General features: G+C 43.1%; 2 protein-coding genes across 19 annotated transcripts in view; one reads left to right on the top strand and one right to left on the bottom strand.

Moving 5' to 3' along the window:
• Positions 1–427: 427 nt before the first annotated feature.
• Positions 428–5,662, bottom strand: GCM2 (glial cells missing transcription factor 2). Of its 3 annotated transcripts, none has more exons than XM_068670752.1 (5): positions 5,572–5,662; positions 3,925–4,177; positions 3,420–3,532; positions 1,748–1,873; positions 428–1,557 (listed from the first exon to the last, which is right to left on the bottom strand). In XM_068670752.1, the coding sequence occupies exons 1-5, from the start codon at positions 5,611–5,613 to the stop codon at positions 661–663; spliced, it is 1,431 nt and encodes a 476-aa protein (XP_068526853.1). In that variant the 5' UTR covers positions 5,614–5,662; the 3' UTR covers positions 428–660. The 3 variants fall into 3 exon arrangements, with proteins under 3 accessions (XP_068526853.1, XP_068526854.1, XP_068526855.1); XM_068670753.1 differs by lacking the exon at positions 5,572–5,662 and adding an exon at positions 4,965–5,178; XM_068670754.1 differs by lacking the exon at positions 5,572–5,662 and adding an exon at positions 4,274–4,897.
• Positions 5,250–16,972, top strand: part of SYCP2L (synaptonemal complex protein 2 like) — a 27,690-nt gene continuing 15,967 nt past the window's right edge. For 9 of the 16 annotated variants that reach the window (XR_011092613.1, XR_011092612.1, XR_011092611.1 and 6 more), the window contains exons 1-16: positions 6,040–6,156; positions 6,231–6,296; positions 6,840–6,977; positions 7,069–7,188; positions 8,328–8,432; positions 9,592–9,616; positions 10,731–10,861; positions 10,993–11,081; positions 11,342–11,376; positions 12,115–12,257; positions 12,728–12,780; positions 13,122–13,167; positions 13,993–14,085; positions 14,178–14,238; positions 15,221–15,369; positions 16,865–16,925. Coding sequence is in view for 13 of the 16 variants with exons in the window: in XM_068670733.1 (XP_068526834.1) it covers positions 6,055–6,156; positions 6,231–6,296; positions 6,840–6,977; positions 7,069–7,188; positions 8,328–8,432; positions 9,592–9,616; positions 10,731–10,861; positions 10,993–11,081; positions 11,342–11,376; positions 12,115–12,257; positions 12,728–12,780; positions 13,122–13,167; positions 13,993–14,085; positions 14,178–14,238; positions 15,221–15,369; positions 16,865–16,925 (1,417 nt within the window). In the remaining 3 variants the exon portion in view is untranslated. The other 7 variants (XM_068670741.1, XM_068670739.1, XM_068670738.1 and 4 more) reach the window with 7 other exon arrangements.

The following is a 16,972-nucleotide window of genomic DNA, read 5'->3' as shown; positions in this document are numbered from 1 at the left end:
GAGGTTGATTGCAGAGAGGAAAAAAAAGTGCTAGGAGAAATCCCTTGGAGGAAAGAAAGACTTAATGGTGAAGCAGAGAGAAGAACAGTAACCAGGAAGGGGCATTCACACTGGCCTGCTGCCGTCAAACAAAATAGCAGTTTCCATGAAGGTTTATCATTTCTTTTTTCAGAAAAAGACAATTAGTTCTTCTATTCATCAGGATTGTGGCAGGTGAATGGATCACTCAGGTGGATTATCCTGCAAGTTACCTCACTGTCTCTTCTTTCCATTGACCGCAATCTACACCTCCTTCATCATCTTTTCCCATTCCCTGGGGACCATGTTCTTTACTGCCATCCCCCTCCAAGCCCGCAGCCTTTGGCAGGGCTGGTGGCTGTAAGCAGATCGCAGCCTCCAGCAGAGGCCATTTGCTTCCACGGGTACCGTGCCTCCGCACAACCTTCTCCTGCTTGGGGCTGGACATCTCATACCATTTTAGTGGTACACATATTGAAATTTTGTGGGCAATATGCTTTGTTCAGTGCCAGAAAGGCAATTCTAGGGGATAAGTTGTTGTAACACACTGCTTCCTCACTTCTCCTCAATTCCCAAGTCATGTGTATGGTCAGTGCAGTCATGCATTTATTTCCCAGTTTGAGTTAATCATTCTGCTGTCATTTATGCAGTGTTTAGCCAATATTCAGCACTTTCAAACCTTAAGTCCTGTCCTTCATGCTCAGCATAGCTGTTCGCCAGTGGTAGCCCATACCGATAGGTCTCCACGCTCTCGGCTGGTTCGGCCTTTGCAGGGATTGCATCATGCTGGTAGAGCAACGCTGACTTGATCATCCCAAAATCTTCCTGATTCTTCATCCCTGAATAGATAGCACCTGAGACATTTTCAGCCACGTGGGTATAGCTCTGAAGGTTGTTCATATCGCAGAGGTTGTTGCTGCATTTCAGCGCAGATGGCTTGTAGGCCCGGTAGGACACTTTTGTGGTAGTCGTGATGACAGTTTGTAACGGTGGGGCTATGGGAGAGGGGCTGGTGCCATACCTGCTGGGGTACTCACCACCATAATAAGGGTGGTTAGCCCTTGTTTGGATCTGACCATAGTCGCTCCTTTCTCTGCTGGCAGTTTTCCCCCAGACTGGTTTCAATCCGTAATGCCTACCAGTATTATCAAAGCTCTTGTCGTTGCTGGCCAAAGAACTATAGTGAGATCCATTCAAATTGATGGGGTCAGCGTCAGTGGGAGGATTTGTTAGATCTTTGTATAATGATGGGTAAGCGCTGGAGCTTATAAAAGTAGGAACTCCAAACTCATAGCTGCACGCTCTAGGCACATAGATCCTTGGATTGGGGCACTTCTGGTATGGTGATAGCTGATCCTCTTGGAAGCTGGCTGAGTCATAAGGCGCTTTGTAGAGGTCAGCGTTTTGTGGCCAGGGGTAAGACTGAGTTGGAATTGAAAAACTGGTGTCTGTGATGATGCTGACTCTTTCTGGGCCATCCATGCAGGGCAGATTCTGCATGTTATTGACGTAACCACTGCTATCATGGTATTTTCCCACCTGGAAAGGATGAGATCTTTGAGATTTGGGAATGGATACCACCCACATACACATCCTGACAGTTGCACTATTGCTCATTTCAGTCCCAAGCAAACAGCTGTAGCATGGTATAAAGCTTTGTTTTGCCTTGGGCATACATGTCAGTATGCATCTCTGACACCTCTCTAATTGACTGAAAACCTTGACTTACCTCCGAGTTTAGAGGTCTCTTTTTCTGGGAATGGTGAGAAGAGGATATTTGCTTCTTAATTGCACTTCGCCTTGCCTCTGCCTCCAATTTACTCTCTGGCCTAGGGTGGTCGTGAACTCCTTTAGCCTAAATAAGGATAATCAAAGAACTAGATGCAAACTGGAAGGAGGTAAGAGAAAATAAAATGCAGTAGTAGAACGAGAGAGAGAGAGAGCAAGAGGCCACATAACCTGTGGCCTGGCACAAGAGAGCACAGAGAAGAATCTAAAGAACAAGGGGGGATTACATTTTAGAAATGAATAAAGCTCAGCTGTGCCAGCTGTGACCTGCAGGTAGACAGAAGTAAGAAGTGTGGGAGAAGAAATCAGAGATGACTGCAGACCTGCAAGACTGGGTGATGAAAAAGCAAAGCTGCTACCCATGTCTGTGACATTCAGGAACAGCTGATCAGAACCAGGGGAGTGGGGGGATGCATTATAAATTTAGTTTAGTTGGTTGCCTCCAGGATCCTAGTTCTGCATTATAACATCCGCCACTAAAATGGCAACAACATGCTTGAAAGAGGTTTCATGCTAACGGATGACAAGTATTACTTACTTTGAAAATGATAACAACATTTTGGAAATCTGTACCCAGGAAAGCCATCCAGAGATGGTGTGCTATTGAAGCTGCTGTGGATACACAGACTTATGTATGCAAAACTATATTCACATATGACGAAACAACGTATGCTACATGTACTTACCCATTACGCTTTCCAGCATGGACTTTCAGGTAGTCCCTAATACAAACTAGAAAACTTAAAACTATTTTTAAAATGTCCTCATTCAAATGCAAATTCCAAGTGAGAATTTATCAACAATTTTTATCAAAATCTTTTCAGTTTTTGCATTTTTATGATGCAATGTCTGAATAATAACAATTATAAATAACAGGTGAGAATTAGGGAATGTGGCCAATTTGCTTCCATTTACTGATAGGAAAAATAGAGTTCACTGGAGTCTGGGGAGGAAAAAAAGCCCCAAACCCAGCAGAAAATGTAAGCTCAGAACAGAAGGGTTTGGTGAAATTTTTGTCCTAGTACTGCTAAAAAACAACAACAAAAAACACACAGAAACATCATCACAGAGTTTCAAAACCGCCTTCTAAATACCCTTTTTCTGGTGAGCTTTTAAAACCTTTTAGAATTCAAAGTTGTTTTTTTTTTTTTTTTTTTTTTCCCATATGTAGCAGAATTTTTGTTTGAAATTATGCAGTTTAAATGCTTTCATTTCCCCATTTACTTATCTTAGTAGGAAATAAATCTTTGGTCCTTGGTGAGATTCAGTCAGCAGACGTGCTAAGGTGCAGGACAAGCTTTGTTCATATCTGTTTACTATAAACAAGAGAACTTTAGACCTCTATAATGATGTTATAGCTAAGATGGAAAAAAGTTAGCCCTCAAGTACTGCTTTTTTAAAAGACAGGCAAGTGTTACTGCTTTATGTGTTATTGCCAGGTTCATAATACAGATGAATCCAGGCATGAGTCCAAACTCTACTGTACTCACCATGCTCGATGGTGCACACACACACACACAAAGAGGAAAAAAAAAAAAAGAAAAAGGAGATATTTCTGGATATGGATATCGTTTATGTGCATGTCTGTGCACATGCATATACATGCTTTTTACCTGGAAAAATATTGCTTTGCCATCCAGCCTCCAGAAGTTAGTGACCGGATAGCCACTGTGCCCTCGGCAAGGAATGAGCTCAAGGGCTGCATTGCAGTTTGGACAGGCTTTCTCTGCAAAAACAGATCGAGAAACTTTTGAAAAACACTTGTTCAAGGCGAGGGTGCAATCAGAGAGTGAATGGAGCACAAGAGCAATAGGACAAGTCCGTCACTGAAATTCAGATTGAGATATGATATTCCAGTAAATGGGACACAGTCTACCGAGCAGACTAGAGCTGCACGGGTGATATAAGCTAATGAATGAAAGGACGGTGGGTCCATTTGCCCGTAGCTATTTGCAAGCAGATGTTGACAGAATTTGGGACTAACTTGCTCACACTGCTTGCAACACCACCTTAGTCTGCATGCCAGAAAACAACCTGGCCTCTGCTTAGAAGTCAGCCGGCCCCAGCTGATGGAAGGGGAGTCCCCAGGTGCCCTGTCCCACCCTAAGCCCCCCTCACTTTGCTGCTTCTGTCGAGCCTTGTCACATATGGCGGGACGCAGCTGCAGCCTGGCACCGCTGGGCAGGGCACAGCTCCTGGCGCACACCACCACCCCTAGGCAGGACTTCTTGAGGATCTGGCAGTTGTGGTTGTTGGTGTTGCGCATGGCCCAGCCGCTGAGGTGCCTCTGCGCATTCTTCTCCTCACTGGAGTAGATGAGGCGCACGTAGCCATCCGGCCACTCCTGGAAGGCATCGAAGTGCTTGGGCTCCTACAGCAGGGAGAGCATAAGGATGGGGTATCGCAACACAAGGTTGTCATCCCATTGCAAAATGCACAATAGGAGAGGGAGGGCTCCTTCTGTGACCTCTCATGCAGCAAAAGCCAGAAGCAGCAGAAAATGTTTTTGGAAGAATAGCTTATTCAGAAACAGCCTGTGAAAGGAGAAAGGCAACCTGGGCTTCCATATCACGAAAGAAAATCAGGTCTCCTTCCCCTTTGGGATCACCATTGGTAATGAGAAGGTCTGTTGTCATCAATGCCTCTTTGCTGTAAGGTGGCCCAGCTGTAGGAAATCAGCCTCACTACGAGCACCTATGGGCTGCCCCACCACACTTTTGCCCAGGCAGGACGGGAGCTGCCCTGTTTCTGCTTGCTATTAAGTTCTTCTCACCACAGCGCTATGCACCTGCAGGCTGGAAACTAGAAGTTTTAGCTAAGCAACTGTTGCTTGCAGTGCATCTAACACAAGATGAACAAGGCTCTTGCAAAACAAACAAAAAAAGAAAACATTGCAAAAACGTGCAACTCTGTACATTGCAGTAGATGCGTGGTGGTCCAGAGAAAGACCATTTCCATTAGGGATGTCACTGGCTTTCCAGCATTCCTTATCAAAATGTGATTAACAGAACAATGAAAGAATGACTGAAATTTTAAGCTCCAATTATTTTACAATGCAAATAGAATTCCCACAATGCCCATTTAACATACACATACACCACATGTGAGCAATCCCAGGGAATTCAGGGATTTACAGAGCATTTGCATCCAGAATTTACAGAGTTAATCATTTCTGTAACTGCATGAGATGTGCAATATATTGTGAGATGAAAATTGGTTGGGTTAAAAATGCATTTGAAGCTCACAAACCGAGAAAAAAAAGTGAATGTTCATTGACAAATCTGCTTAATCAGACACATCAGCAGACAGATACAATATTTAAATGATTTAAATTATAATGGAAAAAGGCCAATCCGAACTTCCTTTAGCATGCAAATGGGGGAATGAGGGAGAAGGAAGCTGGTCTAACAGCAAGGACTGCTTTAAGAGTTTGTACACAGCTGCCCGAGGTTTTGCATTAAATCCCTGCCTTTATTTCCGGCCATCAGCAGAGTCCCTTAAGAACCCCGTAACTGCACCGGGGAAGATTTTGCGAGGTAAAAGGTGAGCTTGGTAGGAAGCAATGCTGAGGCTCCTGGTGTGGGGGAATTAAAGAGGCTGTGAAGCACAGCTCCTTGGGAGGACAGAGTCATCCTGGAGGGCTTCAGGCCCTGGGGGAAAACCCCAACAGCATTCTGACCCCATCACAGGGAGGTTCCCCAGGTTCCTGCTGATTTCCCGTGCCAGTGCCAACCCCCTCCCCCCGTATCCCCCTCTACCAGGTACCTGCGGCAGTTTGGGGTCGTTGATGTCCCAGGTAAGCTTCATGCTGGAAGAGGGGGCAGCGGTAGGCGGCAGCTCCCGTTTTTATGCCCCCGGGGCGTCCCTGCCTGGCCCCGCTTGAGCGGCAGGGGGCTGGCCCTGGAGGGGACTCCCATAGGGAGGGGGGCTCCCAGCTGCTGCACCAGGTGAGGGCTGCCTGCTCTGCACCCCCCAGTATGCTTAGACCAGTTTAGGGCTGTGCTGCACCTGCTGAAGGTGTTTTTTTTTTTTTTGGGGGGGGGAATAGTAGTTGACATGCCTTCTGGTTTTGGGGATTTTTCCAAAAAGTTTGTTTTCAGCTCCCAGGAATAGAAAAGAGTTTGTGATGTGATGCTAGAGACTTAGAGTGCTGTGTGTACCTGCAATCCTTTGGCCTCAAGGGTTTTTCTCCTTCCTTTTCATCCCACTGATGCCAGGCAGCCCCTGGGTGGGTAGGTGGGGGGCACCATGGAGCCCCTTGCACCAGGGATGGGGGACACTACTGCTTCGGAAGCATGGGGTGATTGTGAAACTTTGGGAGATGACAGAAGAAAACTTGGGAGAGGGAGGGTAAGTAGAACATCCTCAAATTTTGAGCAGAAAAAGTGATTTTCTTATATTACATTTTCTCTTTCCTTTTAAAGGAAGAAGAAAGCCAAAAATGGAGTAAAGAAATGAATGACAATATGGCAGCTAGAGCAGAAGACTATGTAAATACCTTTTAAATACATCCCTACCTCTGTTTTACAAATTCCTGAGGACATCCAAGTTGGAAGGGACCCAAATATATATGCGTATATATATATTTATTTAAAGGTGCATTCTTAAATGCATGTAGCAGGACCTAGGATTTTTAATCGTTTAATGTAACTTTGCAAGTGAAGCCAAGACCACTGCCTTTTTCTTAGCAAACATGTAAAAATTACTGTGGGAGCAGTGGGATGGGATAAGAGCAGCTTATTGCTGCCTGTGCCAAAGGAGTTGCTCGCTCCCTTCCTCGGAATCATTTAAAATAACTCAGTAGCAAAGCTCCTGTGATCCTTTGTCTCTTTTGGAGATTAAGATAAATGTTTCACCTTGAGGTGTAACAGTGAAATGGAAGTAGGGAAACAGTCAAGTAAGTATAGATGAAGCTATTAACCCCCCCAGCTTTTAGAGTAGCATGGTGAGTGTTTTCTTGTAATCAGCACTGTGATGATTCAAACGCCTGCCTATTTTAACCTCTGTGGTGTTTGCTTCCCCTCCCTCTGCAGCTCGAATCGCTTCTCACTGATGCTTTCAAGGGGAAGGGATTTCAGAAAATAAGTGATCTGCTTCAAGGGAGAGGAATGGAGCCTCTCCAGAAATACAGCGAGTCTCTCTTTTTCCAGCTGGACAAAGCACTGCGAAAGGTGAGTACCCTAACTGATCTTAAATGTCCTGGTGCCTGCCTTTGTCACCCATGGCATCAGGCCAGCCAAGTGTGGCACTGTCTTTCTTCAGGAGCTGGACAAGAACGAATTCCACAATGTTTCCCTGCTGCTGAAGTGTGTGCAGCTCTACTTGAAAAGCGATCTTCAGCAGGGGATGAGTTTGCTCATCGAGCAAGGACTGGTAGACAAGATGAGTATAATGCCTATATAAATTACTAACGTGACTTAGGGTTGCTTGCATTGCGAAAAGACCCTGAAGGAAGTGAATACTAGAGTATGGCTTGTAAAAGTAAATTTTACTCTTTTTAAATAAATATATTTCTTGAGCTGAGCAGGTGTGGGAGGGTGAGTTGCTTTCTTTGCACTGCTTTCAGTGCAGAAGCTAACATCATTGTTGCACCTATGTTTTTAAGCTGTTGAGGGAGGCAGAGGATGAGCAGTTTAGATGAGTGTTTTTTGTCAAACAACATAAATACAGCATAAATTCATTTTAAGTAGCAAAATGTTTATAGTAGTAGGATTGATGAGCAATTTCAGCTTTTAAAATCATAAAAGCTAACATACACTTTAAGTAGGTCCCCTTTCAGATATAGTGCAACAGGTGCATTTAATCTGCAATTGTATTTTGTCTTCTAATCAGCACAATACTGATTTCAGCTGGCATTAATTGTAGTAATGCACTTGTGTCTAAGCTGAATAATGCCTGCATCTGATGTGGTTTGGAGAGAAGAGTTTGCACTTGCTCTCTTGTGTCCTCACAAGAGTCCTCAGCCCAATGTGCTGTAATGATGCTTTTCAGGGATATGGGTGATCAAAATTCCTTTCTGGAAACATTATTAATGAAGTCTTGCCCATCTAAGCTCTGCACCTCAGGTATAGATCTGTAGGTAGCCATAGGTGTGTGGTGCTGTGTAGTATGTTGAATAGTGTTCATATAATAACACTGAAAAAGTTTGGGAAATGTTTTAAGCATTATTTCACTTTGGAAACTTCAGGAGGAGGTCAGTTCATGGTAGCTACAATGTATCATGACAAGGAGGTCCTGGGCACCAAGAATGGGTGCTTTGAGACCAGAAAGGAGAAAAAAAAATGGGACTGGGGAGGGAAGGGGGGAGGATGAATGCTGCAAGGGCAGCAGCTGGCATGGCCTGCTAGCAAAATTCAAACTCCTTCTTGCCATGTGGCTTTTAACACAGTATGGGGCCTGTGAAGTGCAGAGATTGAAAACATTCCTGTGTGTGTGAGGCTTGCTGCAGATGCATCTTATTTAAGTCTTATTACCTCTTCTTGTGAGATTTTAACTCTTTTTTTTTTTTTTCCTCCTTTTACGTGGTATCTTGGTTTGAAAGAACAAGAGGGTTTGTGACCATCATTGATCCAAATGAAAATCATTTTTTGATGGCACTTCTTGAAGACTTCTTTGACTCTGCATTGGTATGTATGTGAATGGGGTGGGGGGGGTAGACGGACTGCTGTTATATAAGCTAGACATCATTCACAAATTTTCTATTCAAAAAATAATTATATGGGCCTTGCATTCTAGGATTCGGCCAACTGCTTGTTTTTGCAGGAAAAGTGGGAAGAAATTCAGATGCATTTCTCAAAACTTGAATTGAAGCCCTTCTCTGAAAGCATGAGTTACTGGCACTGAGCTGTACCTCAGATGCAAGTGCTCTTACAAGATGGCCCTGGCTATTTGTGCCTGCAGTCTTTGAAATGACTGACTTAATTCTAGAGGCTAATCAGAGCTACTTGCTGTTATCACTTACTATTTATTGTCAATGTTTTTAACTAGAAAGGTATCAGAGGCCTAGGAATGTGAATGCTGTGATTGGAAGAATGCTTTTAGCACCTTTCCACAAGCTGTTCCCCTGTTATTGCTGTCTATAGTGCTATAAAGTTTTCTGGGGGTGAGTGCAATTATATGTCCAACTGGATGTGTGTGTGTTTACTGGAACTGTGTGTACCTAGAGTGTAAGAATTTGAGTGCTTATGACACATTAACAGTTCTTGATTGCAGTCTACTTTTTAGGATACTATAAAAGATTTTGAGCAAGATCAGGTTTTCTTGCTCCTCTAACTGCATTGAAATTATCAAAAAGACTCCATAAATTATTTTTGTCAGAGTTTGATTCTTTTGTCCTACTAACAACTTCTGTAAACTTTCACTGTGGATGATGAGGTGATTGTTGTATTATTCTCAAGGGACTTCACTGCTCTCCAAATCTCTCCGGCTACAACACTTTTACAGTAGCATGTGAACACAAACTGTTTGCACAGGCCCATGTATGCACCAAAAGCAGCATGCAGGTGCCTGGGTGTGGGTTTTGCAGGAAATCTGAGGGTGCTGCTGAAATACCTAGGGGAAGCGGGTGCCTCTCCTTTGTGCCACCTGTGTAGTGCCAGCATGTATGATGCACGATGACAGTGTGTGACACCTGTCTCGGGTGGTGCTGCTTTTCTGGATGTGGGTGCTGTAATGTTTTTAGGTTATTTTAGCCCCTGAATGCTGTGGCAGTAGGGGCATGAACACCTAAGCACTTTGCTGTTCTTGGGTCGTTGTGTGTTAACAAAGACATCCTTTTTCCATTAGGTGATATGCAAGTGCAGTAATGAAGGTCAGTATTATTATTTTGTTTAGGCCTCCTGAATTTCAGTCTTGGGAGTACACTTCTTAATTCTGCCTGAACTCTATCCCCTCTCTTCTCTCCTCCCTGCAATACTTTCTTTAAAGCCTCCTGATAAATTTCCCCTCCAGTTCATTTTCCTTAACATTTGCATTATAGAACAAAACACCTTACTATTTATCTTTATTTTTTATATGCTTAAAAAAAAAAGCTAGCTGTGGTATCTTGTTCAAATATACTTTGTTAGCATCAAGTATTACAATTGGTCAGAATAAGCAGTGCTACTGAAAGGATGTCAGCCTGGTCAAGCAGCTCCTGCATGTCTCCTTGTAGTGCCTTCAGGTGCCATTTCTTTTCTGAAGGTGCCCACCTCCACAGGCCAGCGTGGTAGCTGGGCACCCTGAAGTCCACCCAAGAGCAGAGGACTTCAGCCGATTGCTTCCCTAGAGGTGTGCAGCATGGGGTCTGCAGGCATGTGCTGAAGCAAGCTGCTGCTGCCATTGTTCAGGGTGCTGCTGCCTTGTAGCTGAGAAATAGGCTAAGTGCTGCTACAGTCCTGTGTGCTCTTTGCTGCTGAGATGATAGCCCCTTTGTTAGATGGGACACCTCTCCTGCCTTCATTTTGGAGCCAAGATGTTATGGCCACAGCTGCTTTTCCCTTATGCTAAGGGAGCAGCTACTGCCAGAGAGCAAGATCTGTGTGCCCAGGGACCTGGCTTCACAAGTCAGATGAGAATGAAGCTGTGCACTGTGCACCAGGTAGCTTGAGCTTATTCATCCTTGTCCCATGTTTGAGTGGAAGTAGAACGGGCACTGGAGTGTTCTGGCTAACACAGTTGCAGTTTGCACTATTGGCTTCTTTAAAAATCTGAGTATTGCTTGTTTTATTTGTTGTGGTTAGTAAGTAGCTTCTCCCTTCTATGTCTATTTAAATAGCTACCCAGGTCTGCAGTTAAAGTACCTGGAGTTATTTTTGCAGAGAAGTCACCAGGACCCTTCTGTGACTAGGTGATTGCAAGTCTTGTTTACAGCTGAGTGCACAGCTGGGATGTTTTTACTCCTTCAACACCACGAAGTCTAGTTGTTTCACTTATCTTTTATCCAGAGATCAGCTCATTGCTAGTAGTAACCTTGCAAGCTCATTTCATAGGGAAGAAACAACTGGTGAATTTATTTCTGCCTGAGCTAGGACATCTTGTGACAGAAGGAAGCATTTGCTGTGCTCTGCGGCTGGAGGTAAGGCTCATGCTCAGGGAAGAAAATGTAGATGTGCCCACACACAAGGGTGTGTGAGTAAATAAGGTGAAGTATATTAAGTTGGCTTCTTTCTTCCCTGTTCTGCCATCCTCCTTTTCTTGGGGGGAAAGGCTTTGAGGACTCTCAACTCTATACTAGACAGTGTCCCGCGTGAGGAGAGGAAGAAGTTCCCCTTGTCTGAAGAGATTTGCTCCCTTACGTAAGTGTTTTCTCCAGCAATCCCTGTCTCAGGGAAAGAAGTACTAATTTGCTAGGTGCAACTGGCTTCCCAGCTCTGGGGCTGTAGTACTTGCTCAGTTGAGCAGCGTTCACTGTTTGTTTGGGCACAGAGTTACAGGGCTCTCCCTTGTACTTTACATGTGATTGTTGGCATCAGTTGATAGTGTATTAAGAAGTGTTATGTTAGGCTTACATTAGGGTTTTATTTCCACTTTAACGTATTGAATTATGTTGTTTCAGGAATGACCTTGCAAAAACGATACTGGAGGTTGGGGGTAAGAACTACTGAGTGAATATTCTTATGAAGCTAGGGTTTGTTTGGCTTTACTTCATCTGCTTATTTAATACAGATGAATTAATTCAATTTGTTTCCTTATAAGTACTTGATTCTTGGGGGGTGAACAATCGGATGGTACTTTCAGAAAATCTTTATCAAAAGTTGTTCAATGCAATGTGTATTAGATCTTTCTAGTTCGTAATTCTTATTAACTAATAAAAAATCTAAACTTATGTGCTTAAGAAGGTAATTTATGTTTGTATTACAAAGTATGTTTGCATTTAGTCTTAAAATAACACTGAGCTGTAATGTGGACAAACTGCGTCTTGCAAGGTTTTACTACATCTTGAGTGTGATCTTCCTAGCCATTCTTAGCCTAGCGTGATTTTTTTTTTCCTAGCCATGATGTTTTCTGGGGAGTTAGTGTGGAGCACGCAATGTGACTTAATTGTAGTGCTTTAGTGAGGAGGCTTCCCTCTCATCCCCTCCCTGATGCCCAAGGGCCTCTCCTGACAGGGCTGTGTGCAGTGCCCTGCACACCCTAAGCACAGGCAGCAGGTGATGCCCACAGCTGGCATTTGGCTGCTGTCCTCTGCTGCCTGGGGGTGCTGTTCCCTGGCTCCCTTTGGGTTCACCCTGAGGAACAAGGCTGCAAAATATGCTAGTGTTAAGAGCAATGATGCTAACCCTGTTTTGCCAGGGGGGTATTTATCCTGTGCTTATGTTTGCCATGTAGATTATGACCTTCAGGTTGCACTTTCAGAAGCACTTTGTAGGCTAATGACAAAAAAATGGAGAGATGACCTTGTTCACCACTGGTTTGAAGATAACTATCTTGCTGAAGCTTTCAAAGAGATCAAGGATAGAGAATTTGAGACGGTGAGGGTCCTTATTTTGAAAACAACGTGTTTGGCAAGTCTGTACAGGGGCTGGTTTTGTTCTAGTTCATTCAGGATGTCCTTGTAATAAGTTCTTACAGAACTGATTTTTGTAGATACGCTAAGTTATTTATTTGTGAATGTGCTTCTTTTTAACCTGGCAGATACAAAATCACCTATCATTAGAAAAGCCCTTATTTCTGAGTTGTTCTTTACAAATATGTTTGCTTGTATGGTTTATGTTTGAAGGCTTGCTGGTTATAAGTTGAGTTCAACCATTTGTAGTAACTTGGGTGTTTATTCTTGGCCTTTGGTGTCTCACTGAGTTTTAAAAAAAAAAAAAAAACAACAAACAAAAAACAAACTAAAATTTGTAACTGGAGTAAAGGTTATACATCTCCAATAATGTAATGCTTTGTAAAGAAGACATAGCAGGATTATTTTTTTAATAAGATATTATTTGTCTTGAAGGACTGCAGGAAATTTCTTAACCAGCTAAATGAAAGACTTGGGGATGACAGAAGGTAATCTGTGAACTGAGAAACTAAACTGATGTTCCTTCAATTCATTTAAAATCGGGGGGGGGGGGGGGGCGGGGGGGGAAGTAGGATTGTACACTAACTTGTGTTCTGTAAAAAAAAAAAAAAAAGTACATCACATCCATGGTTAATGAAGTTACTAAGAAAAAGATTTTATTCTAATAGTGGTCCTTTTGAAAGTTAAAACTACTAAAGACAATGTTTTTTTCTAACTTCTTGGAAGTTAGTCATTTTGAACAATGAGCCGTGAAGATTGGCAGCCAATCTTTAGCTTTCAGAAAGCCAGATTCTGATTGATGTTCATATGAAGTCTGCTTTTCTTCCAGAGTCTATTCGTTTCCTTGCATATCTGCTTTTGCTGACATGAACCAGGTAAAAGATCTTAATACTGGATCACATTATCTACAGTGCTGCCACAGTTAAAATAGGTACTTGGTGCAGTATATGTTGTCTTTCCACCCCCCTCCTGTTTTTCATTAAATAACTTAATTTTCCAGAACTTAGAGTGTAACTTTCCATTCTAGTTCAAATGTTTGCTTGTTTGTCACCCAGCTCCTAATTTACTGCTGCTGACTCTGCTTGTGTGTCAGCCAAATGTCAGAGGCAGCACTTCTCTTCATGGTGATGACTGAAGAGAGACCTTCTGAAAAGAAGCAGGAGAACAGGAGGACTCTGATTCCTCTGGCAGAGCTGCTCCTAGACTGCCAGAAAACAAGATCAGAATGATGCCCATGTATAGAAGAGGTCATAGTCATGGTTATAAATTGTGCAGATTGCTTTCCAGGTCTTTAAGTAAATGTTCCTGACATTTGTTCAAGTGTTGACAAGTGTTCTTGACAGTTGTACCAAATCAAAACCAAGTCAATGAAGAGGTTTGTCTGAAGCTGGTCCCACTGCGTCAGCTTATCTCAAGTGCTCAGATACACAGAAAGCTTCAGTGTTCCCTGGTGCAAACATGCAGGCATTTGCCTGAGGTATTTCCTTTCATTTAGCTGATGTACAGCCTCATTTTGACTTGGTGGGCATGGCTGAGTTAACTAGCTATTGTGAACTGGCCAGCACCTTACATGTTGATCACAACTTTAATTTCTGGAAGGTGTGTATATGTGGAGCAACTTTCTCCAGTTTCATTGCAGTAAAGAAAACTGAGAATAATGTATTAGAAGAAACAGCAACACAGCTCTCATGCTTTCCCAGGTGAAAAAGCCATCAGATGAGAAGCTGGAGGAGTTCTGGATTGACTTCAACACTGGCAGCCAGAGTGTGACTTTTTACATAGACAGTAGCGAGGTAATAGTAAAGCCCAGGTGGCCTTGGGTTAGCCTAATATACCACGTGGATGCTTCTCCAGCCTTGCTGATGTGGTGGTTTTGGTTTTAAAGGGTGCTCTCTGGGACTCCGTGAGGCTGTTGAAAGATGCAGTCAGCAGTTACAGTCTGAAGGGTAAGATTTTTGCAACCGGCATTACCCCTTGCTTGGCTGTGGGCTCACAAGACATAGGGAGCCAATGTAAAATCTCAGCATCACCAAAGAGTTCCCATGCCTTCCCTTCTCCATGCCATGTGCTCTGTCACCTTGCACCAGCTCTGCTTGTTGGACCATCTGTGGGCCCATTTAGCACAATAACCTGACCCTGCCTGCCCCCTCCAGCCCACCCCAAAAAAGAGTTGGAGCATCTCAGTCAGGTCTGGCAGCAACTACAGTGGAAGAGGAAGGCAGGAGAGGGACTTATGCCCCTGGGAGCAGAGGAGGGAAGCAGAGGAAGGGGAGGAGGGAAGAGCCCCTTGGCTAGGCTGGCTCAGCATGTGAGATTAGTGTTAAGGGAAGATCTATGCTAGCTGCTTCAGGCCCTACAGAAGCTTATTTTCTGGATGGTGCCTGGGAAATGGCTATGCTGCCATTAAGAGGAGGACTGAAACAGTGATTGAATGTACCCAGGGCAGGGGAAACCATAAGAGCTACTCCAAGTGTCACCAGGATGCTGTGCACGTAAATGACTCTTCATTGTGTGTCCTGTAACGGCAATAGGTAGAAATGTGAAGAGGAAAGGTATTTATGCCTTGTGGAAAGGACAAAGGATCTGCTTGGCACAGACAGCAGCAAAGCTGTACTGGTGGCTCTGTAACCTGCCAAGGTGGCGGGGTAGGAGGTTGCAGTCCTAAGGCCTCTTCTCCCAGTCAGACGTGTCGGGGGGCAGGGGGGTGGTGGTGCTTGTAGAGGTATGAGGGTACTGGATGCATAATCATCTAGATCCAATGAGAAAGAAATGTGTCAATGGTGTAACTGGAAATGCATGGGGAAGGTGTGAAAGAAACTGCCTTAAAACTGAAGAACAAAAACACTTATTCAAATGTTTTTGGAGTAACAGAGTGAATGCATTGCTCTAAAACAGATGTAGCTGTTCTCTTTTTTTTTTTTTCCACAGAGGGTGGTGGAGAAAAGATTGTTAAAATTTACATGAAGATTCCTGCTACTCTTAACAAGACAGAAGCAACAAAAATCAAAATATGTTTCAGTGCCGAGTATGAAATTTTAAATATACTTAAAAAAGTCCTTGGAGAAGAAAAAATGATGGTAAGCTCTTAGTATGGTTTGCCTTTTTTCTTCCCTAAATTTTTTTATTGATATACACTTGGCAAAAACATTGTGCTTCTGTTTTTCCCCTGTCTGTTCATTATATATTCTTCTTTCCCTTGAGGGTTTGTGACCCTCTATGTGGACACTTATTGTTGGCCTGAAAGAGGTGTACTGGGTCTGGCTGGGATGTTAACTTTCCCTGCAGCAGCCCATACAGTGCTGTGCTCTGCACTTGTAGCTAGAACAGCAGTGGTATCACACCAGCGTTGCTGCTGAGCAGTGCTGGCACAGCATCAGGACTCTCTCTAACCCTCCTAGGAGGTGGACAAAAAAGTGAGAAAAGTAACATCACCAGGGCAGTTGACCTAAACCAACCAAAGGGATATGCCATACCATATGGTGTCACACTCAGCAATAAAAAGGCGGAAAAAGGAAGAAGAGGGGAGAGGTGGGCTCTCGCTGTGAAAACATTGGTCCTCTTCCTGAACACTGGCTACGTGCGTTGAGGCCCTGTTTCAAGGATGTGGTCAAGCATTGCTCATTTGTGGAAAGTAGAGAGAAATTTCTTTCCTCTGCCTCTTTCCACATAGCCTTTATTTGTTTTGTTTTGATTTTTTCCCCTCCCACCCTCCCTTTTCCCCTTTTTTCCCTTTAGTTAAATTGTTTAGTTAATAATAATTTTTCCTTAAAAATAACTTTTTAAATTAAATTATCCTTATCTCAACCCGTGAGTTGTTCTTTACTTTACTTCTTCCTCCCCTCATCTAAGGAGGGGGAGTGAGAGAGAAGTTGTGGTATTTAGCTGCCTAGCATGGTAAAACCACCACAAGAGGTGTTAGACACTTCAGGGGGGGAGAAAAGGTTTCAAAGGACTCATTTGTGGTTTAGAAGCTGGAAGTGTTAAACTGTTTTGTTAATTAAATCACTCAATGTGATGTGATGACTTTTTGTGGAATTCTTGAAGTATATAATAAAGCTTATTGTATTTAATTGCCTAGCTTGAAATGTAAACACTTTCTTGCATTAATTTAAACTAGTACATTGCACAGGTTAAGTTAATTGTGGTATTAGAACCTGGAGAAAAGAAAAGGAGTACTACAAGAGAAGTCCTAAACTGTCTGTGTACATACTACTTCTTAGAGTAAAAGCAGAATACTTCCAAAAAGCAAGAGTCCTCAAGTTTTTTGTAATGGGAGAACATGGGAGTGATTTTTCTTGTTAATTTAAATATACATACATGCAATAAATATTTTTTATCCTTGTGATTCAGCCACAGACCACAAAATTAGCAGGCAAAAAGCTACATGAGAGTAAATAGTCATACAGTGGCTGTCATTCCTCCTTGTAGGAGAGGAGAAGCTTCCAAATGGTTAATTCAGCTAGCATCCAATGACTTCTTGGTGGTTATTGTCTTATTAAGTAGCTAGCTTCCTTAGATAAAGGAGTCTGCTTCTTTAAGGTCATTTGACAAAAGATTCATTCACCCTAACAGACAAATGTGGCTGAAGAGGACACTATCCATAGTGGGAATAAAGCTGGTCAGACTGAAGCAGGTGACTTTTTTTCATTTTTAGTTTATGGGATTTAAGTTGCTCAATTT

Source organism: Anas acuta, chromosome 2, assembly GCF_963932015.1.
Source record: "Anas acuta chromosome 2, bAnaAcu1.1, whole genome shotgun sequence".
NCBI lineage: Eukaryota > Metazoa > Chordata > Aves > Anseriformes > Anatidae > Anas > Anas acuta.
The sequence above is the reverse complement of the archived record's forward strand: the minus strand, read 5'-3'. Positions and strand labels throughout refer to the sequence as shown.

Excerpts from the sequence above, each read along its gene's own strand:
- GCM2 (XM_068670752.1), bottom strand. The coding sequence starts at position 5,613 with ATGAAGCTTACCTGGGACATCAACGACCCCAAACTGCCGCAG. Across the intron at positions 4,178-5,571 it reads ACGACCCCAAACTGCCGCAG|GAGCCCAAGCACTTCGATGC; the intron begins GTACCTGGTAGA and ends TCCCTGCTGTAG. Across the intron at positions 1,874-3,419 it reads GCAAAGCAATATTTTTCCAG|GCTAAAGGAGTTCACGACCA; the intron begins GTAAAAAGCATG and ends ATCCTTATTTAG.